Raw genomic sequence first — 21,675 nt, 5'->3', positions numbered from 1 at the left:
GCTACCTGAGGACTGGTTAACTACAGCTAAGGTGGTGAGAGAAACTGGCAAGAATGTGTTGGGTGTTTCGTCTGGTCACAGGAAAGAAAACAAGGAAAGTTGGTGGTGGAATGAGGAAGTCCAGGAGAGTATTCAGAAGAAGAAGGCAGCTAAGAATAAGTGGGATAACCAGAGAGATGAAGGAAGTAGGCAGGAGTACCGTGAGGCTAATCGCATAGCAAAAAGAATGGTGGCAAAGGCAAAGGCTCAGACCTATGATGAGCTGTATGAGAGGCTGGACAGTAAAGAAGGAGTAAAGGACTTGTATCGTTTGGCTAAACAGAGAGACAGAGCTGGAAAGGATGTACAGCAGGTTAGGCTGATAAAGGATAGAGAGGGAAATGTACTAGTGAGTGAACAGAGAGTGTTGAGTAGATGGAAGGAGTACTTTGAAGAACTAATGAATGAGGAAAACGAGAGAGAGAGGAGGACAACGGGGGTAGAAATAGTGGATCAGGAAGTGCAGAGAATTAGTAAGGTGGAAGTGAGGGCAGCTTTAAAAAGAAGAAGAATGGAAAGGCAGTTGGTCCAGATGACATACGTGTGGAGGTTTTGCATTGAGAGTGTTGGTAGAGAAGTACAGAGAAGGTCAGAAGGAGCTGCAGTGTGTCTTTGTGGATCTAGAGAAGGCAAATGATAGGGTGCCAAGACAGGAACTGTGGTACTGTATGAGGAAGTCAGGTGTAGCTGAAAAGTATGTTAGGGTGGTGCAGGACATGTATGAGGATAGTGAGACAGCGGTGAGGTGTGCAGTTGGAGTGACCAATGGTTTCAAGGTGAAGGTGGGGTTACATCAGGGATCAGCTTTGAGCCCCTTCTTGTTTGCAGTGGTGATGGACAGGTTGACAGATGAGGTCAGGCAGGAGGCTCCATGGACCATGATGTTTGCAGATGACATTGTAATCTGTGGTGAGAGTAGAGAGCAGGTGGAAGAGAATCTGGAGAGGTGGAGGTTTGCACTGGAGAGGAGAGGAATGAAGGTCAGTAGAGACAAGACGGAATACATGTGTGTGAATGAGAGGGAGGCAGGTGGAAAGGTGAAGATGCAAGGAGTAGAGGTCATAAAGGTGGATGACTTCAAATATCTTGGGTCAACCATCCAGAGCAATGGACAGTGTAGAAAAGAGGTGAAGAAGAGGGTGCAGGCAGGATGGAGTGGGTGGAGACGGGTGTCAGGGCTGATGTGTGACAGAAGGATAGCAGCAAGAGTGAAAGGGAAGGTCTACAAGACAGCAGTGCTTCCTGCTATGATGTCTGGTTTGGAGACCGTGGCTCTGTCTAAAAGACAGGAGGCCGAGCTGGAGGTGGCGGAGATGAAGATGCTGAGATTTTCGTTGGGAGTGACAAGGATGGACAAGTTTAGAAATGAGCAGATCAGAGGGACAGTGAAGGTGGAGCAGTTTGGAGATAAAGCCAGAGAGGCCAGGTTGAGATGGTTTGGACATGTGTTGAGGAGGAATAGTGTTTAGCCTGTTTACTCAGGCGGGGACTGAAAGGGGTGTTACCCACTACACTATACCAACCGCCAGCCATCACTACAAAAAGCAGGTCATACACAGATGGTTGGGTTGAAATTAATATCTGTTGGTTGCTAGTGATGATGGGGTAGTCATGTGATCTCCCACTGTGTCATGGGAACTGGAGCTTTCCCAGACAGTCCACTGACCCAAGTGAGCCAGCAGGCAAAAGGGAACCAGTAGAGAAGGCGTTCTCGGCAGGAGGTGTGACACACCACAGAGCAAGTATATTCGATCTATCTATCTATCTATCTATCTATCTATCTATCTATCTATCTATCTATCTATCTAACAACACACACAAAGTTGTGACATTTTGTAAAATACAACAAAAACTGTAAATCTGTGATTTGTTATTTCTCTTGAACATTTAACTGATAAAAGTACAATGAAATGACTTAAGGTTTTGGCTGACCAATTTGATCATATTTTGTAAAAAAAGAAAAAAAAAGTTAGGAAAGGTGAAGAACAAGAATGAAAAGTACATTGTTTTGAAACATTACACAATCAGGACATGAACTGGTAACAGGTGATCATGGCTGAGTATAAAAGGAACATCCGACAAACGTTCAGGCTTTGCAAGTAAATTGGGTTTTGGGTTTTGGCTCATCACTTTGTGCTGAACTTTGTGAGAGAAATGTTTAAAAAGATCTATATCTAATCTACGTAATGCTGCAAGTAATTTAGGTTTTCACTATCTACCATACACAATATTGTGAAAAAGGAAATTCCAGAGAAATATCAGTCCTTGAAGGGCATGGAAGGAAACCGCTCTTGAGTGTGCCACATAGGCTCAGGAGTACTCAGGAAAACTGTTGCCCCCTTACACAGTCCTCAACTGCATCACTGCAACTTGAAAACATTAGTCAAATAGAAAACTACACATCAATTCTATACAGAAATGCCACAGAGCTTTCTGGATCTGAGCTCATCTCGGATGGTCCAAAGACCAGTTGAGTTACAGCTCGTTTTTGGGGAAATTGAACATTGATTTCTCTGTGCCAAAGACACTTTAGAGAGACACGATGCCATCAAGATGATGTCTTGTCTTGGGAAGTCCATGGTCATTTCAGCAGGACAATGCCTGGCCTCATTCTGCACAGGCCACAAGTGTGTGTGCTTGACTGGCCTGCCTGCAGTCCACATCTGTCTGCTGTATGGAGCATCGTGTAGAGGAGAATCAGATAGCAACGTCCACAGACTAAAATACTATACTATTGACATTGTAAAGCTTTTCTTTGTACTTTTGTCAGCTATAGAAAGTTTGATAAGATTGAACCTTTTTATAACCTTAATGCTGTTATTTCATAATTGTTGTTGGAAGGTGTTTGGGCTAGCATTCCCATCTCATCATTCACACGGTCATATAATAATTAGGTAGTGTTCATATCATGCACATACTGTGCTAGCTGTGACTTGTTACTTTGAAAATCACCCCAGTGTTTCAATTCCTATTTTACATTTGAGAATGTAATAAAACATGATTTATATAGGTCACATACAATTCAGGTAAAATAATTATTTTTATGCATTATTATGCATTTATACAAAAAGACATCATGAATGAAATGTGAAATTCCTATTTCAATGCTGTTAATAGAAAAGTGTCAAACTGATTTTTATGGTTTCCCCATTAAATACTGTGTGTCTTTGCATTCCAATGGTTGGTCTGGTCATAAACCAGTCTGTACTTTAGCACAGGTCAGGAAAGGAGTCACAGTGTGGGGAAGGGGTCCCTGCTGTATGGTTCACTGTCCAGGGGGGTTACTTTATGGCTGGGTGCATTTGGAGACCTTTAAAATGATTTCTTGGTAGACTAGGAGCTTTTCATCATGATATGGGAGATGGGAATTCCCTGCCATATTGAACGGACAAGACCTCTTTTGTAACAGGTGCTTTCACTCCTCCTGGAGTCCTTTCTCCTCTGCCCTTCCACCTCTGAGCTGGAAGCTGTAAAATCCACCATCTTAGATGACATTTAAATTCTTTACTGACATTCAGGGGAATTTAATGGAGAGGAGGTTTTCAGAACATGTATGTCTAATGCAGATGTTTTTGTTTTAGCCTGTAACACAAGGTCTGAGATACTCCAATTTTACTGTAACTATGATCTTGTCTTGAAGACCATAGTTACAGCATACAAATATTGGCACCCCAGTACATAATGATCAAAACAGTGCATCGACTGAAAGTAAAAATTGAACCTGATCATGAAATAAGTCACAAACTGTAGGTGCTTGGGTGTGTTGGTCCTTGACAGCAGATCTTAGCAAAATATTTTTTCATAGCATGTATTTCTCGATTGCGCTGTGAAGGAGGGGCACTGTAAACGTGTGGATCTCAGTAAGGATAGCCTTGTGAAACTATCAGGTTCGTAACAGGTGATGAAAGTGACGACTGAGTGAAGACCATCTCATTTGGAAAGCATGTTTGGTGTTGAATCCTCAGTCCTCCCATCCAATCTTCATGCCCTCAGAGGGAGGAGCTAAAATGTGAGAAAAGAATGCAAGAAAAGGGAATGGGTGACTACACCGTTTTGAACCCCTACAACCATCACACCACTTCCACACTCACTGCCCTCAGTGTAGCCAAAAAAACCTATCCTTAAACACTGGAAGACCAGGAATTCCATAAACATTACACAATGGAAAAAGCTACTTTTAACGCATATATCACTGGAGAGATTAAGCGCTATAGAAACGAACCAAACGGCCATATTCAACACCTCATGGGAACCATTTATTAAAAATATTGACCCCTGAACACCGTAATCCCCCCACTTCTGTCTCAGCCTGTTCATCAATCCCCTCATTTCAGTGAACACTTAAATCTCTGCAATAGTTCGCATATACATCAAGTACACACACAAACACACACCAATTTATACACACACACACACAAAAATATGACATGAATACGAAATATTAAATTCTGTTAAACCCTTTCCTACATGATTACACTGAAAACTTCAATATACATGAGGTAGTATGTAGGTTTGTCTCTATTAGTCTATCTACTCTTTCATCTCTGTCACACTGACTAACACGCACACACACACACACACACACACACACACACACACACACACACCTGCACTGACCACCTAACCCCAATCCTCTGTTGTTATTTTTGATTATTCCCTTGATTATATTAGTTTAAAAATGCCAAAAGTTGTAAAAGATGAATGTTTTTTTTTCCTCTCTTCTTTCCCTTTCTCTTTTTTCTTTCCTTATTTCTATTGGTGTAATAAAATAAAGAATAAAGTTGTCCTCCAAAGAGGGGGGTGGTGGTGGGCCAAAAAAAAAAAGGAAATGAGAACATACGATAAAGGATATGAGAGACACCCACTGTTTCACTAGTAACATTAACATTTATACTTCACAGAGCTTAGAAGGAAAGCCTGTGGGTGGAGCATCATTAGCAGTGGATTTTATCAGTGGAAGTTGCTTTCTTAGCCCAGGTTTACATACTTTTATAATGACAGCTTACACTACCTGAGCTTCTACATATGTATAGATATTCACACATCACTTATGGTCATCTCCATTGCTCTTTATTATTCTTTAATCTATTGAATTTTTTTTGCTAAATACCTGTTAACAGGATGTCCTCTGGTCTGTTCAGTGTCAAACATGTCATACATACATGTTTAACTTGACGCCAGGACTATTCTCTGTGTATGGGAAACATACCTCGTAAAATAAAGTGGGTCTGATTCTGAAGGTCTCATACTTACACCACTTCTAATTTTATAAGGAGTTGGTCCCAATTTCATTGCTATAACTACCCAATGTATGTTCTCAAAATACATGCTTTATTGCTCCTTCCATGAGCTCATTTTGTCCACTGCTCCACCACTGAGCAATTGATGCTTAATGGTATTTCCTTTGCCTGATCTTTGAACCCACTGGACTGTTGGACTAACTGAGGAGGCTCCCTGTTGCTGACCTGCTGCTTCTCTGCACCGGCCTGCCGGACCTTTGAAACCACTGGACTGTTGGACTATCTGAGGAGGCTCCCTGTTGCTGACCTGCTGTTTCTCTGCACCGGCCTGCCGGACCTTTGAAACCACTGGACTGTTGGACTATCTGAGGAGGCTCCCTGTTGCTGACCTGCTGTTTCTCTGCACCGGCCTGCCGGACCTTTGCGACCACTGGACTGTTGGACTATCTGAGGAGGCTCCCTGTTGCTGACCTGCTGCTTCTCTGGGTTGGCTGTATCTGTCAGTCTGACTATCTTGGTCAACATGGTGTTTGGTGGTGCACTACATTGTTCCGGCACTCCACTGTTGCATTAATGTCCTTTACTGGATGTAAACAAGTGGTCCTAGGTCTCAGTGGAATATTTGTTTAAGACTGTTGACTTATTCCATCCTTGAAATCCATGATATCCTCCATTGATATCCTTCATTTACTTCCTCTTCTTCCCCGCATGTACTGTAATAACTACTGTTATTAGTACTGAAAGCTGACTAGATTACTGTCAGCATAACACATGGGTATAGACGTGTATCCTAACTTCACTTGACAGGAAAGGACAGATTTGGCTGTTGTCCAGAACTATAATATGAAAATTACAGCATTTGTTTTCTAAATATTGTTGATTCGTTTCCTCTGCATATAATTCAAATGTATTGCTCTCCTAAATCTCCAATTGTGTACTGCATGAAAGGGGCAGTTGTGGGCTGGAGGTTAGGGATCCAGCCTTGTGGCTGTAAGATTACCAGTTCAATCCCTTGAGCTGACAGGACATGACTGAGGTGCCCTTGAGCAAGGCACCAAATCCCAACTGCTTCCCGGATGCCATGGTTAGGGCTGCCCACCGCTCTGGGCAAGTGCACTCACTGCCCCCAGTAGTGTGCATGTTCACTAGCGTGCATGTGAGTGTTTCACTGCTTTCAAGTTAATAAAGAATAATTTATTTACTTATGATTTTATAAATGTTTACATTAGCCTGGGTTTTGCATACTGCTATGATTTTATTCAGAGATTTCAATATTTATATTGTTGCTAGCTGTTCCCTCAACACACATTTTTTCAGATCCAAAGAATCTAGGTTTGGTGTTCAGATGTTCCTGAAAGCCTTCATTACATGTATATCAGGTGTGTTTGGTAAGATTTGATTCTAAACTCTGCAGGGTGGTAGATCTCCAGGACCAAGTCAAGCACAATGTATCATTACCTACTACCTAGAAGAATTATGGAAATGTATCACAAAGATTTTTTACCAGCTAACAGTGAGATATGGTTGAGGCCATCTTCCAGATGCCTAATACCTTCATACATTTCTCAATCTACAAATCTGTACTCTCTCAAAGTTTTGTAATTGTTCAGAAACTGTTTAACTGTCTATCAAATAAAATGACAAGATACCCCCCCCAAACAGTTCAAAAACTCCAGCAAGCCACCATTGCTTCCCTCAATTTGGCCAAACATTTTATGGGACCTTTTTATTAACCTTAAATTATCCTTCAGGAGCTAATAGTCATAAAATATTGTGGAAAAATTAAAAGATTTATTAGCAAATATTAACTTTATACTCAAAACGTTAAGGTGTACAATGACACAAACTTTTTCATCAAATCGTAAGATTTTATAGAATAGCTAACTATAAACTTAGAATATTTACAATTAACCATTCAAGAACATTCAACTTCAACAGTGAAAACTGTAGGATAACCTGTGTTTCTTTTATTCAGTGATTGTTATTCAGTAAGAATGGCACAGCTCAACTCACCACTGTGAAGTTCAGATGGAGGTTCAGTCAGGACCATTTGCTCCTCACTCAGTACTGCAGAGCTGGTTGTGGCTTTTTATTTCTTTTTATACTCAGAAGATGAAACTGCAGCTTATGTTTGTCTGCATGGGTTTGAACGGCTTGCTGATTGTTGGATGCGTTTTATTTTTCCTGAGTTTAATCACTTGATGCTGTGTGTCTCGGAAGAGGCTTGGATGGATCAAGATACCTTCTTACAGAGCTAGTAATGGGTCGGTCTCTTCAGTTCTCAAATCTCCTGTCTTCAGAGGACAGAGAAAAACAAATATTTTCATGATCCATATCTTTTTAGTAAACCAAAACTGATTCTTCAGTTATCCAGATGACATACAAGCAACACCTACTAAAAAGTACAATCATGATATCTTAGCACTTCTGTTTAATAGACTATGGATGCTATTAGCTATGATATGCTTTACTTCCTTAAGTTCTACAATGCCAGAATACAGCCTCCTTTGGTAGAAGAAAAAAAACAAACATTTAAAATGTTTTATGTTTTTTTTATACATTTTTACCTTTTCATGCACTTCGGAAGCTTGTCCCTCTGAGCAGTGATCAGGATTCTCTCTTATATGAAGGCGCTGGTGTTTCTTGAGGTTACTACCATCTCTAAAACTCTTTCCACACTCTGAGCAGTGATACGGTTTCTCTCCAGTGTGAATGCGCTGGTGATTCTTGAGGGAACCACTTTGTGTAAAACTCTGTCCACACTCTGAGCAGTGATATGGTTTCACTCCTGTGTGAACACGCTGGTGTTTCCTGAAGGTACCACTTTCTCTAAAACTCTGTCCGCACTCTAAGCAGTGATACGGTTTCTCCCCGGTGTGAACTCGCTGGTGATTCTTGAGGGAACCGCTTTGCCTAAAACTCTGTCCGCACTCTGAACAGCTATACGGTTTCTCTCCTGTGTGAATGCGCTGGTGTTTCTTGAGGGAACCACTTTCCGTAAAACTCAGTCCACACTCTAAGCAGTGATACGGTTTCTCTCCAGTGTGAATACGTTGGTGTATTTGAAGATCACTCTGTCTACAATAACGTTTTCCACACTCTGAGCACTGATACGGTTTCTCTCCTGTGTGAATACGTTGGTGTATTTGAAGATCACTCTGTCTATTATAACGTTTTCCACACTCTGAGCACTCATACGGTTTCTCTCCTGTGTGAATGTGCTGGTGTTTCTTGAAAGAACCATTTCCTGTAAAATGTTGTCCAAACTCTAAGCAGTGATAGGGTTTCTCTCCTGTGTAAATGTGCTGGTGTGTTAAGAGATTAATCTGTTGATTAATACTCTGTCCATAGTCAGAGCAGGTATACAATTTCTCTCCTGTGTGAATGCGCTGGTGACGTTGGAGATGACCTAATACAGTAAATCTCTTCCCACAGTCTGAGCAGTGATACGGTTTTTCTCCTGTGTGAATGCGCTGGTGTCTTTGGAAGTGACTAAGTACAGTAAAACTCTTTCCACAAACTGAACAGAAATATGGTTTCTCTCCTGTGTGAATGCGCTGGTGTATTTGGAGATTACTATGTCTATTAAAGCTCTTTCCACACTCTGAGCACTGATATGGTTTCTCTCCTGTATGAATAAGCTGGTGTCTTTGGAGACTACTCAGTCGACTAAAACTCTTTCCACACTGAAAGCAGTCATACGGTTTCTCTCCTGTGTGAATGCGCTGGTGTTTCTTGAGGGTTCCACTTTCTCTAAAACTCTGTCCACACTCTGAGCACTGATACGGCTTCTCTCCTGTGTGAATACGTTGGTGTGTTTGAAGATCACTCTGTCTAATGTAACACATTCCACACTCTGAGCAGTGATACGGTTTTTCTCCTGTGTGAATACGTTGGTGTATTTGGAGACTTCTCTTTGCAGTGAAACTCTTCCCACAGTCTGAGCAGTGATACGGTTTCTCTCCTGTATGAATGCACTGGTGTCTTTGGAGATCAGCCAGTAAAGTAAAACTCTTTTCGAACACTGAAACGTGATGCGTACTTTCTTCGTCTTCAAATTTTAGTGTTTGTCTGGGAGATGTGTTTGTGCTGACAGCAGCAGAGGATGTCTGAATACTAAAACTTCTGGACACCATGTCCTCACATTTAATCTTTTCTAATGTTAGCATTGTGATGTCTTCCTTTTGGTGGTGCTACTGTATGTACTTGTGCAGGTAAACTTAGCAGGAAAGTGGACATCAGCAGCAGAAGAACGTTTGCAGCAGGAGACCAGTCCTTTCTAGAAGAGAAAAAGGAGAAGTAGTAAAATGTCACATTCAACAAAATAGGGGCAAATTCAGCAACTCAACATTACTGGCTTTTAAAAAAAGGAAATGCATAACATTCTTATTCTAAATATATAGCTAAATTTCCTTCGGTATCAATAAAGTATCTTCCCATTTACCATTTAATTTTCATTGTCTTAACATGGGTACACTTCATCAGTCCAGCACAGTTTGGTAGTGTCTCTGGTCATTAAGTGTAATCAGGTGTGCATGAGCAGGTTAATCAACAGACTGTATGGGACACTGGCCTTCCTGGACCAGAAATGCCATACCAGGCCGAAAAAAAGTCCCCCATTTGCAGGAGTATTTCCTCATTATCAAGCTTCAGCTCTACCAAAATCAACATGTATTTAGTCCTGCTTGGACATGCATTTTCACGGTGAATGATTTTCACTGTTATTTCTGTCAAACACTGTGTGTGGGACAGCAGAAGGGACTGTGTGGGTGTGTTTTTCAAAAGGCTGGAGCTGTGCATCCTTCTGTTCAAGTGTTAGCAGCATGTGTAAAACTTATTTTTACTGTAAACAACTAATGTAAAAGCAATAAAATGTTATTGAAGCATATCACAGCATGAAGTACAAATGCTATATTTTTCATTTTCAAGCACAAAGAAGTAGATTCAATCTAGTCAAAGCTGTGATTAAAATCTAAATTAAACATACTGAAGAAGCTGTATGTGAGACATAGTCCTATTTACTACTGTTGAATCTCACATGGGAAAATCTCTGCCACATGCAGAGTATTCAATCGATTTTTGTAATATTTGTCTTTAAAACAATGCTGAACTTTTATATGTAGCATGTATTCCCAAAGGACTACCAGCTTGCTAACATATCAGCTTTGAGTCACAAATTAAAAATATAAATAGATCAATAAATAAATGAACAACTAAATATCAAAAAGAAAACTTAAACAATGAATGATATTGGTAAGCTATTAAATCAATAAAGAAAGCATGCAAAAGGGTGATATGGACTGAGCGACTGAGAGCGCGTTGCCGTCAGCGGCTGAGGTGCATCCGGGGATTATTAAGGGATAGGCAACCAGATGCAGCATTAGCAGCCCCCGGTACCCTAGGGAGAGTTGGCACCCCCTTCGACTCCGGCGTCAGAGCCCTCACAGCAGGACGAATGGGTGACGACTCGGCGGTCTAGGCGGAAAGCTAAGGCTAATGCTAATGCTGAGGCCAAAGCTAGCCCACCGGAACACCACACTCCTCCGATTCGCGTGTCAAACAGGTTTGTCCCGCTCAGTGAAGCACCCACTGTGAAGCCTGTTAAAAGTACTCTGGTCATAGGAGACTCGATTGTTCGACAAGTGAAGTTAGCTACTCCTTTAGGGGCGCCAGCGGTTATAGTTAGATGCTTATCGGGAGCCAGAGCGCCAGACATTAGTGGCAACCTTAGATTAGCTGATAGGAGATATTCGAGGATAGTCATTCATGTAGGGGGCAATGATATCCGTCTGCGGCAGTCTGAGGTAACTAAGGCTAATATTAGAGAGGTGGTTAAACAGGCCCAGACGATGTCCGATGCCGTAATCTGCTCTGGCCCCATCCCAATGCGGCGCGGCGCTGAGGCCTACAGCAGGCTTACGGCGTTAAACTGCTGGATGTCCAAATGGTGTTCCGCAAATCAAGTGGGCTTTATAGACAATTGGTTGCGTTTCAAGGACAAGCCTGGTCCTATAGGTAGGGATGGTGTCCACCCCACGCGGGAGGGTGCTGCCTTACTTTCGTGCAGCACAGCTTATAGTCTTTAGTTAGTCGGCAGAGTAGTGTAAACAGCTGCTGACAGTCCAGAGCCGGGACCAGGCCGCAGACAGACAGGCTAAACCGACCGTCTGCGATCCGCCTTGAGGTGTCACCCAAGATTAACCTTATTGAGACTGTGTCTTTGCCCCGAATTAAAACTAAATTTAATCATAGAAAAACTCAATCAGCCCGTTTAAACAACCTAATCAACATATATCCATGTTCTGATGATGGCACTAACACCTTCAATCTAAAACTTGGACTACACAATATAAGATCACTAAACTCTAAAGCAGTCGTCGTAAATGAAATTATAAGCGATCATAAATTAGACATTTTCTGTCTCACTGAAACGGGTTAGACCAGATGAATATTCAGCTTTAAATGAAGCCACGCCTACAGGCTATAATTATGCACATAGGCCAAGATTATCAGGCAAGGGAGGTGGAGTCTGTATAATATACCAAAATACTCTCGATATCAGTCAGAAACAATGCGGCACTTTCACTTCCTTTGAGGTTCTTTCCATTCACGTTACAAATCCGGTCACAAAAAAGACGTTTTCATTATTTAAAATTTACAGGCCACCAGGGGGCGACTCTGAATTTATAAAAGAATTTAGTGACTTCGCTGCAAACCTGGCTGTGTGTAATGATAAAGTAATAATTGTAGGAGATTTAATATTCACTTTGAGAAGGTAGACGACCCATTAAAAAAGGCATTTAACTCAATCCTAGACTGTTGGTTTTACCCAAAATGCAGCAGGGCCTACACACTACTGTAGTCATACGTTAGATTTAGTTTTGACACTAGGTCTTAACATAGACAAGCTTAATATCCTACCGCAAATCACAGCGATCTCCGACCATTACCTAGTTTCATATGAGCTACGACTTAGCCATAATATATACGTCCCCTTGTTATTCAACCAAGCGCTCAATAAAACCTACCGCCCTACAATTTATAGAAAATCTCCCAGAGCTATCAACCCCAGGCTCCACTCCATCAGACCCAATGGAACTAGATTTACTAACCGATTATTTAGAAAATACCTTCAGATCCACTTTAGAAAATGTGGCCCCACTTAAAATAAAAAGAATAAGGCAGAAAAAGTTCGCCCCGTGGTTCAACGATAAAACCCAGACCTTAAAACAGCTTGGAAATTAGAGCGGAAATGGCGTCAAACCAAGCTGGAAGTGTTCCACACTGCCTGGAAGGACGGCCTTATAGAGGATAGAAATGCTCTCACTGAAGCTCGCTCAGCATATCTGGCCTCGCTGATCGAGAATAATAAGTATAATCCTAGAGTTCTGTTTAATGTGATTTCCCAAATCACACAAAATCAGGCAGGTACTGAACCAGAAATCCCAGCAACTCTCACCAGTGAAGTTTTTATGGACTTCTTTAATAATAAAATTGATAATATTAGACAACAAATTCAACCCCCAGTATCAAATTCAAATCCAGCTTGGCCGTCATCTGACTTGGCTGATATAGAACAAAACACAGCTGTAGAAAAGAGCCTGGAAACTTTTTACCCCCTCCCACAGCTGGAGCTAGAGAAGATTATCTCTTCTGCAAATTACACAACCTGCACACTCGATGCAATTCCATCAAAATTACTCAAAGAAGTCCTGCCAGTTATTATAAACCCTATTTTAACTATAGTAAACTCGTCCCTTAGTCTGGGCCATGTACCCAAAGCTTTTAAACTAGCAGTTATCAAACCCCTGATCAAGAAACCAAATCTTAATGTCACCGTTTTGTCTAATTACAGGCCTGTTTCTAACTTACCGTTTATATCAAAGATCTTAGAAAAAGCTGTGGCCCAACAACTTAGTTCATATCTACACAAGAACCATATATATGAAAAATTCCAATCTGGATTAAGGCCACACCACAGCACTGAGACGCTCTAGTTAAGATAACTAATGATCTTCTTCTTGCCTCTGATCAAGGCTACATATCTCTCTTAATGCTACTAGACCTCAGTGCGGCTTTCGATACAATAGACCACAATATTCTCCTAGAAAGGTTAGAAAACATGGTTGGAGTCACAGGGACGGCCCTATCATGGCTCAGATCTTACCTTTCAGAACGTTATCAGTTCGTTAGGGTAAACAATTTATCTTCCAATTATTCAAAAGTGAGATTTGGAGTTCCGCAGGGCTCTATTTTAGGACCATTATTATTTACACTATACATGTTACCGTTAGGCACAGTTATAAGTAACCATGGTGTAAACTTTCATTGTTATGCAGACGATACTCAACTGTACATATCAGCCAAGCCTGATGACCAATACAGGTTAAAGAAACTAGAGGACTGTGTAAAAGACGTGAAAGGCTGGATGTCACGCAACTTCCTCCTATTAAACAGTAACAAAACAAAGGTTCTCCTTCTGGGTCCAAAATTAGCAAGTAAATTACCAGATTTAATCTTAAATCTTGCCAACTTTCCAGCCACACCTGGATCAGCAGCAAAAAATCTCAGCGTTATAATAGATTCAGATTTATCATTCGATCAACACACAGGCGGCATCACTAGGACAGCTTTTCTACATCTTCACAACATCGCCAAGATCAGAAATGCCCTGTCCCTGCGTGATGCAGAAACACTAGTACACGCCTTTATTACTTCCAGGCTAGACTACTGTAACACGCTACTGTCAGGATGGACGAGCAGGAATTTAAACAAACTCCAACTAGTCCAAAATGCAGCAGCCAGGCTCCTCACTAAAACTAGAACATCTGATCATATCAGTCCAGTGCCATCATCACTTCATTGGCTGCCTATTAAATTCCGTATTCAATCAATCAATCAGTCAATCAACCTTCATTTTAACTCGGAAGTACAGGAGGGCAACCCTCATTTTCAATGGTCTGAAATGGGTAGCAGGAGGGCTCGACAGTCAGTTGTCCTTCAGTGTCCGGCCAGGGGATGTGAACATTTCCAGAGTGTGGCTAACAACTCCGGCAGATCTGACTATGACAGCTTAACTAACAGGAGAGAACCAGAAGGACACACAGACACGGCAGCACTCTGAGACAGTCTGGCATCCCTCCGCTCCACCGTCCACAAACCTGAGTGACCGCGTGCGAGCAGCGGGACGACAGCACCAGCGTCTCAGTTTACTATAATTCCCTGTGTCCATGGACCCCTGGATCTGCTGCCTTTATCTAGGGGGAACATTACCTACCAAAAGCTGAACTGAACAAGTGAGTTTTCAGCCTAGTCTTAAAGACTGAGACTGAGTCTGAGTCCCGAACAGTTTCTGGAAGATCATTCCAGAGTTTGGGGGTTTTATAAGAAAAAGCTCTTCCCCCAGCTGAAACCTTCTGAATTCTGGGGACTATTAATAAGCCAGCACTCTGGGATCCACTGTTGCCCCTGGCTTGCTCACCAGGGGGTTTTTACATTCTAGTCTTTTCTGGAATTCGGTGAAGCTAATTTGTGACAACATCTGTTGTAAAAAGCTCTATATAAATAAATTTGAATTTGATCTAGAATTTTTTTCAAAGAAATGTTTATATAGCTGGAATGAAAGTCACATTTTTGGAGCTACATGCTTTCATGAATGCTTGGTTTGTGTTGCTCATCCTCTAGTCCTTCATCAGTGGTCACAGGACGCTGCCCACAGGATGCTGTTGACTGGATATTTTTGGTTGCTTGACCATTCTCAGTCCAGCAGTGACACTGACCACATTTACATGCAGCCTAATAGCTCATTAGTAATCTGACTAATAGCTTGATCAGAATAGAATAAGTCCATGTAAACACCTCAATCGGAATAGTCTAATCCAATTGAGGCCATTCGGAATACAATTTCTATCTGAACAAGATGGGTAAACCTCTAAATAATCTGTTACATAGAAGAATAATATCCATGCAAATGCCTGTATCCGATTACATTCCCTATCGGAAAGTTTCAGTCCGTTCTGCATGTGCGTCGCGTCACAGTGAGAGTTTATACCGTTCAACACGGCGGAGCAGAAACCGGTCTGCAGAGGAGACGAAGTTCATGCTCTGATCTTTAAAAGATGGTGCTGGGATGGACGTCCAGCTTATGTGTCTCAGAACACGACGCCATCCTCTCTGCCTTCTTTAATAAGGACATGTGAAGGACGTTTTCCTGAGTCTGACGTCATTTTAAAGCAGTTAAAAACACAATCACTGCTCACTGCTGCTCATCTCACTCTGACTGGACTCACGGGATGTTCGCTACTCCACGCATACACATCATTTTGCATCAGATTAATTGCCATGAGCATGTAAACAAAGATTTAACAAAGGAATAAACACCTCTGCACACATCTGTAATCTGATTGGATAAAATTGGATTGGCAAAAATCTTTGCATGTAAACACAGCCACGGAGGTGTTTAAAAACTGAAGGACTAGAGGATGACCAACACCAAACTGGGCAGCAGCAGGTGAGTTATCGTCTCTGACTTCACATCTACAAGGTGGACCGACAAGATAGGAGTGTCTAATAGAGTGGACAGTGAGTGGACGCAGTGTTTAAAAAAATGAGGCAGCACTGCTGTGTCTGATCCATTTATACAAGCGCAACACACACCAATTCATCACCACCCAAACAGTACTTGCTCTGTGAGGGTCCATGGGGGTCCTGACAACTGAAGAACAGGGTAAAAGGGGGTAACAATGTATGCAGAGAAACAGATGGACAACCGGCTGTAACTGTAGAACTACGAAGTGCACCTATACAGTAAGTGGAGCTGATAAAATGGACAATGAGCATAGAAATAAGAACATACGGTCATAATGTTATGCCTGATTGGTGTATGTACAACCGTAAAGCTTAAAGATAAGTTATAAGGGCAGTAGGCTGCAAACACACAGTAAGTTGTGCAAGATGGAGTGCAAAGAAGTGTAAGCAAATCCTGGCAAATATCTGTCCATTGAGTCTAAATCAGTCACATTATTCTAAAGCAAAATGCAACTATTTTACTACAAAAACAGACTGTGCAAAAAACAAAACCTAATAGAAAATCATATTTAACTTTAAACAAAACAAAAAAACATTTTCTCTGTATGTGACACAGATATGTGTCTGTGTGAACAGCAACAAATTAAGTTAATTTAAGTGATACTTTTTTGATCCCACAATGGGGAAATTCCACCTCCACATTTAACCCACCTGTGAAGTGAAACACCACATACACACTAGTGAACACACACACCAGGGGGCAGTGAGCACACACTTGCCAGGAGCAGTGGGCAGCCCTATCCACGGCGCCCGGGCAGCAGTTGGGGGTTAGGTGTCTTGCTCACGGACACCTCAGTCATGGACTGTCGGCCCTGGGGATCAAACCGGCAACCTTCCGGTCACAGGGCCAGATCCCTAACCTCCAGCCCACAACTGCCCCTGCATTGGATGTGACATTTTCAAATCTGATCTGAGATGCTTTCATACACTTTATTGCCACCACTCTGTGTTTGCAGAGATTTCAGCTGCAGCATCAAAGAAGTTTAAAGAATCCGAGGACATAAATCAAAGAAGTGGCCACGGCTGAATAACGTGGCCTTTACACGGCAAAACTGAACATGAGCCATCAACCATTGGAACTTTATAAATCGCTCATGTGATGCTGACAAAGACGAAACAGGACCCTCCGGGAGCCAGAGGCGTTAGCTGGCCGCCATGACCGTTTGCCTCTGGATGAGTACACTCAGTTTAGGGTGATCTGTTCAGATGATGTCGCATACAAGACACATTTAAAAAACAATGAACTGCCAGATTTTGTGAGAAAATCAGATTTATGTATTTTACCAGTTGAATAGCATCATGTTTTGGCTGCTCAAAATCATGACAATCTGCCATCCCTGGTCTGCAATCGCTGTTTAGCTTCAGAGAAACCAGGGCAAAAGCTGCACCTGCTGGAACTGTAAAAGCCAGTCCTACATTGGTTCTGCTCAGAGTGAATCGATTAGATTATATTTGCAAGAATTTTAAATTTCATTTACAACAAACACTGGTTTTCCACTGAGTTGGCAAAGCTATCCATAGGCAAGGACCTTTGACCATGGTCCATATGAAAATGTTAAATGTGCAGTCTTCAAAGCAGTGAAATGTAAATAGGGATAAAATGGAACAGAACTGCTTCCCATATGACTGTTCTTTTGTCTAAGGGAAATTCCAGACCATCACCAACTAGTAGCCAAAAGCCTCAACACAGGATATGCACAGCTTCAGTCAGCTAACTAAAGTCCAACAAGTTCCTACGTACTTTCATTCTGTAGGAGCTCAAATGGGACAGATATACCTCAATAGTCATGAAAAAGGAGCAGCAGTGCCTGCACATCCTGAAACGGATAAAAAGTTGGGACTGCCTAAAGTATTGCTGGTCCAGTTTTAGAGCACCATTTTAAACTTCAGCACACATTGCATCTCTGCTTCTGCTCTACACAGTTGCTCATCAAACATAATGTACAACCCCATTTCCCCAAAAAAATTCAGATGCTGTGGAAAATGTGAACAAAAACAAAATGCAATGATATACAAATCACTTAAACTTTATATTTAATTTAAACTAGTACAAAGACAACACATCAAATGTGGTAAATGTAAAATTTTACTGCTTTTTGAAAAAAATTTGCCCATTTTGAATTTGACACCAACAACTAACTCTAACCCAACACTAACACTAACCCTAACCCAAAAAAGTGGGGATGGGGTAACAAAAGATTGGTAAATTTGTGAAATGCTATAACAAAAGGTGGATGATTAGCAGCATGTCAGTAACATGATTGGGTATAAAGAGCACCTCAGAGAGGCGGAGTCTTTCAGAAGTAAAGAGGAGGAGGGGTCACCACTCTGTGAAAGGCTGCACCATCAAATCGTCTATGGTGCAGAATATCATTAAAGACTCAGAGAATCTGGAGAAATCTCTGTCTGTGAGGGACGAGGCTGAACACCAGTATCTGCTTGCCGTGATCTTTGGGCCCTCAGGCAGCGCTGCATTAAAAACAGACATGATTCTGTAGTGGAAATCACTGCATGGGCTCAGAAACACTTCTGAAAACCACTGTCTGTGAACACAGTTCATCACTGCATCCACAAACGCTGTTAAACTCTAAAACACAAAGAAGAACCCAAATATAAACAGGATCCAGAAACGCTGCCACCTTCTCTGGGCCTGAGCTCTTTAAAATGGACTGAGTGGAAGTGGAAAAGTGTCCGGCGGTCCGACGAATCAACATTTGAAATTCCTTTAGGAAATCATGGACACTGTGTCCTCCGGGCTGAAGACCACTCAGCTTGTTATCAGTGCACAGTTCCAAATCCAGTATTCATGATGTTTTAGGGGGGCATTAGTGCACTAATAAAGGATTATTGTATATTATGCACACATCTGTGAAGGCACCATTAGTGCTGAACGATATATGGTATCAACATGTTTTGACCACATCTGCTGCCGTCCAGAAGACGTCTTTTTCAGGGAAGGCTTGATTATTTCAGCAAGACAATGTAAAACTACATTCTGCATGTATTACAGCAGCATTGCTGTGTATTAAAAGAGTCCAGGTTAAATTGACCTGATTGCAGTCCAGTCACCACTAAGAACATGTGACACATTTGTAAATGAAAAATATAGCAAATGACACCCTGAAACTGATGAGTAGCTGAAATCAAACCAGGAAAACATTTCACTTTCTAAACTACAGCAGCATCTCCTCAGTTCCCGAACGCTTACAGAGTGCTGTTAAAGAAGAGGTGATGAAACTCTGCGGTAAAGAACATGTTGTTGTTTTAGAACATGTTGTTGGCATCAGATTAAAAATAGGCACATATTTTTCCAAAAAACAAAATGTCTAGTTTCATCCTTTGAGTTGTTGTCTTTGTACTATTTCCCTTTTAAAAAATATGGTTTAAATAATTTGCACATCATAGCAACTTACTTTTATTTACATTTTGCACAGCGTCCCAACTTTTTTGGAGATGAGGTTGTACAGCAAATTACAAGATGAACAGAGAAAATCACTGACTGGTAAATCTTCACCCTCAAAACCAGTAATCATGTAGGATGTGGAAGAGGGTGGGGCAGTTTCACAGAGGACCCCTTAGCCACTGGTCACTCTAACTGCATCTAAATGGTTAAATCTATGGGTTAAATCTATCAGGGGCTAAAGGAAATCCTGCTACTCCCCACTGGCAGTCCTTCTACCTAAGCTTAAGCAGGGACACCTCACAAACAGCACCTGCACTCAAACTTAATCAGCAATCCCCACCCAAACTGGACCAAGACCCTCCCACCAAACAAAGAAAGCAAGCCCCACCCAAATTGGACCAAGACCCTCCCACCAAACAAAGAAAGCAAGCCCCACCCAAACTGGACCAAGACCCTCCCACCAAACAAAGAAAGCAAGCCCCACCCAAACTGGACCAAAACCCTCCCACCAAACAAAAAAAGCAACCCCCCACCCAAACTGGACCAAGACCCTCCCACCAAACAAAGAAAGCAACCCCCCACCTACATGACCATTAGAACACATTCATTTCAGTTAAATAAAAACATCAAGTAGTAGAAATGTCCTTGCAAAAAAGGTCAAATAGACTTGATTTGCTGAACTGCAGTGAAAGCTGAACATTCAGTTCTTCTACCAGCATCAGAACTGGATCAGAACCAGATCTTCTTGCTCTAGAACGAATGCTAAACCAGCAACGTTAAATGAGCCCCAGCAGGAATCCGAGACTGAATGTTAACGACTGAAACTGAACAGAGGAGATACTAAAGCCTGTTCTCCTGACCTGACCAGCTTCTTCTCCCTACTGACCAGCTTCTTCTCCTGACCTGACCAGCTTCTTCTCCTGACCTGACCAGCTTCTTCTCCTGACCTGACCAGCTTCTTCTCCCTACTGACCAGCTTCTTCTCCCTACCTGACCAGCTTCTTCTCCTGACCTGACCAGCTTCTTCTCCTGACCTGACCAGCTTCTTGTCTTCTCTGACCTCCACCACCACCAGCAGCCCAAAGCCCGGAGCTAGGCGCTAGCGCTAGCCGCCTCCGCTCAGCTCGGTGTGGGCGAAGGCTGCCGCTGAGCTCGCTCGCTGATTTCACCGCTCAGGCTTTAAAGAGAACCTTTCTCCACCGCCCGCGGTAAAAACCGCGCAAACAGCCTGAGGAGCGACGAGGAGCGACGAGGAGCGATTTACCTCCTTCAGCGGATCCGCTCGGCTGCTCCCTGCGCCGCAGAGCTGCTGCTTCTTCTTCCCTGCGCTGTCTTTGCAGAGCCGCGCGTGAGACTTGCGCCCCCTCTGGCTTCAAACGTCAAACACAAAGCACAACTCATATTTTCTCAGGTTCAACATCTCGTGCGCTCTCGCTGTTTCCAGTCACACATACTTAGCATATAATTAAACACATAAAAAGACCACTCATAATTAATTATTAATCATTAAAGATATAAAAAACAATTACCATAGAATTAAAAGAGTTTACACAATTGCCTTGTTTTTATTTACATTTCACACAGCAGTGCATTTTTTAAAATCGGGGTATAATTCATTAAACATATGTATGAATAAATAAATAGGTAAATAAATAACACAACAAAAATAAAATAAACAAAATATTTAAATAATATGCATGTAATCTGTAATATAAACGATTTTAATAAATGTGTGTATGAAAATAAAACTATTCATATTCCTCTTGGAATCTCTCTCTCTATCTCTCTGTCTCTCTGTCTGTCTGTCTCTGTCTGTCTGTCTGTCTCTCTGTCTCTTTCTGTCTGTCTCTCTCTGTCTCTCTGTCTCTCTCTCTGTCTGTCCTTCTCTCTCTGTCTGTTTGTCTGTCTCTCTGTCTGTCTGTCTGTCTCTCTCTGTCTCTCTGTCTCTCTCTGTCTCTCTGTCTGTCTCTCTGTCTCTCTGCTCTGGATGTTGTGGGGCTATCTTTGCTGACACGCCTTTTCAACATTGTGTGGACATCGGGGGCGGTGCCACTGGATTGGCAGACTGGGGTGGTGGTGCCTCTTTTTAAATAGGGGGACCGGAGGGTGTGTTCCAACTACAGGGGATTCACACTCCTCAGCCTCCCTGGTAAGGTCTATGCAGGGGTACTGGAGAAGAGAGTCTTATTAGTAGAGAGGCTTATAGTCAGACCTCAGATTCAGAAGGAGCAGTGTGGGTTCCTCACTGGTTGTGGAACACTGGACCAACTCAACACACAGCTTGGGCTCTGGGTCTAATCTCCTTGAGAGGGGCTGGACTTTATTCTTTTCTGGAGTTGCCATTGGTGAGAGGCGGCGGGCAGGTGTGGGCTTTCTCATAGCCCCCCGACTCGGCGCCTCAGGGTG

The 21,675-nt window shown here is 42.2% G+C and overlaps 1 protein-coding gene across 1 annotated transcript; it reads right to left on the bottom strand.

The window, feature by feature from the left end:
* Positions 1-3,528: 3,528 nt before the first annotated feature.
* Positions 3,529-20,622, bottom strand: LOC108412570 (zinc finger protein OZF-like). Its single transcript, XM_017684645.2, has 4 exons — positions 20,534-20,622; positions 7,847-9,558; positions 7,293-7,573; positions 3,529-4,041 (listed from the first exon to the last, which is right to left on the bottom strand). The coding sequence occupies exons 2-3, from the start codon at positions 9,446-9,448 to the stop codon at positions 7,526-7,528; spliced, it is 1,650 nt and encodes a 549-aa protein (XP_017540134.2). The 5' UTR covers positions 9,449-9,558; positions 20,534-20,622; the 3' UTR covers positions 3,529-4,041; positions 7,293-7,525.
* Between the last annotated feature and the right edge of the window lie 1,053 nt (positions 20,623-21,675).

This window comes from Pygocentrus nattereri, chromosome 2, assembly GCF_015220715.1.
Source record: "Pygocentrus nattereri isolate fPygNat1 chromosome 2, fPygNat1.pri, whole genome shotgun sequence".
Lineage (NCBI taxonomy): Eukaryota > Metazoa > Chordata > Actinopteri > Characiformes > Serrasalmidae > Pygocentrus > Pygocentrus nattereri.
This window is presented reverse-complemented; position numbering and strand designations above follow the sequence as displayed.

Coding starts and splice junctions, on each gene's coding strand:
- LOC108412570 (XM_017684645.2), bottom strand. CDS start 9,448: ATGCTAACATTAGAAAAGATTAAATGTGAGGACATGGTGTCCAGAAGT. Junction 7,574..7,846: donor CTTCCGAAGTGCATGAAAAG/GTAAAAATGTAT, acceptor TGTCCTCTGAAG/ACAGGAGATTTGAGAACTGA.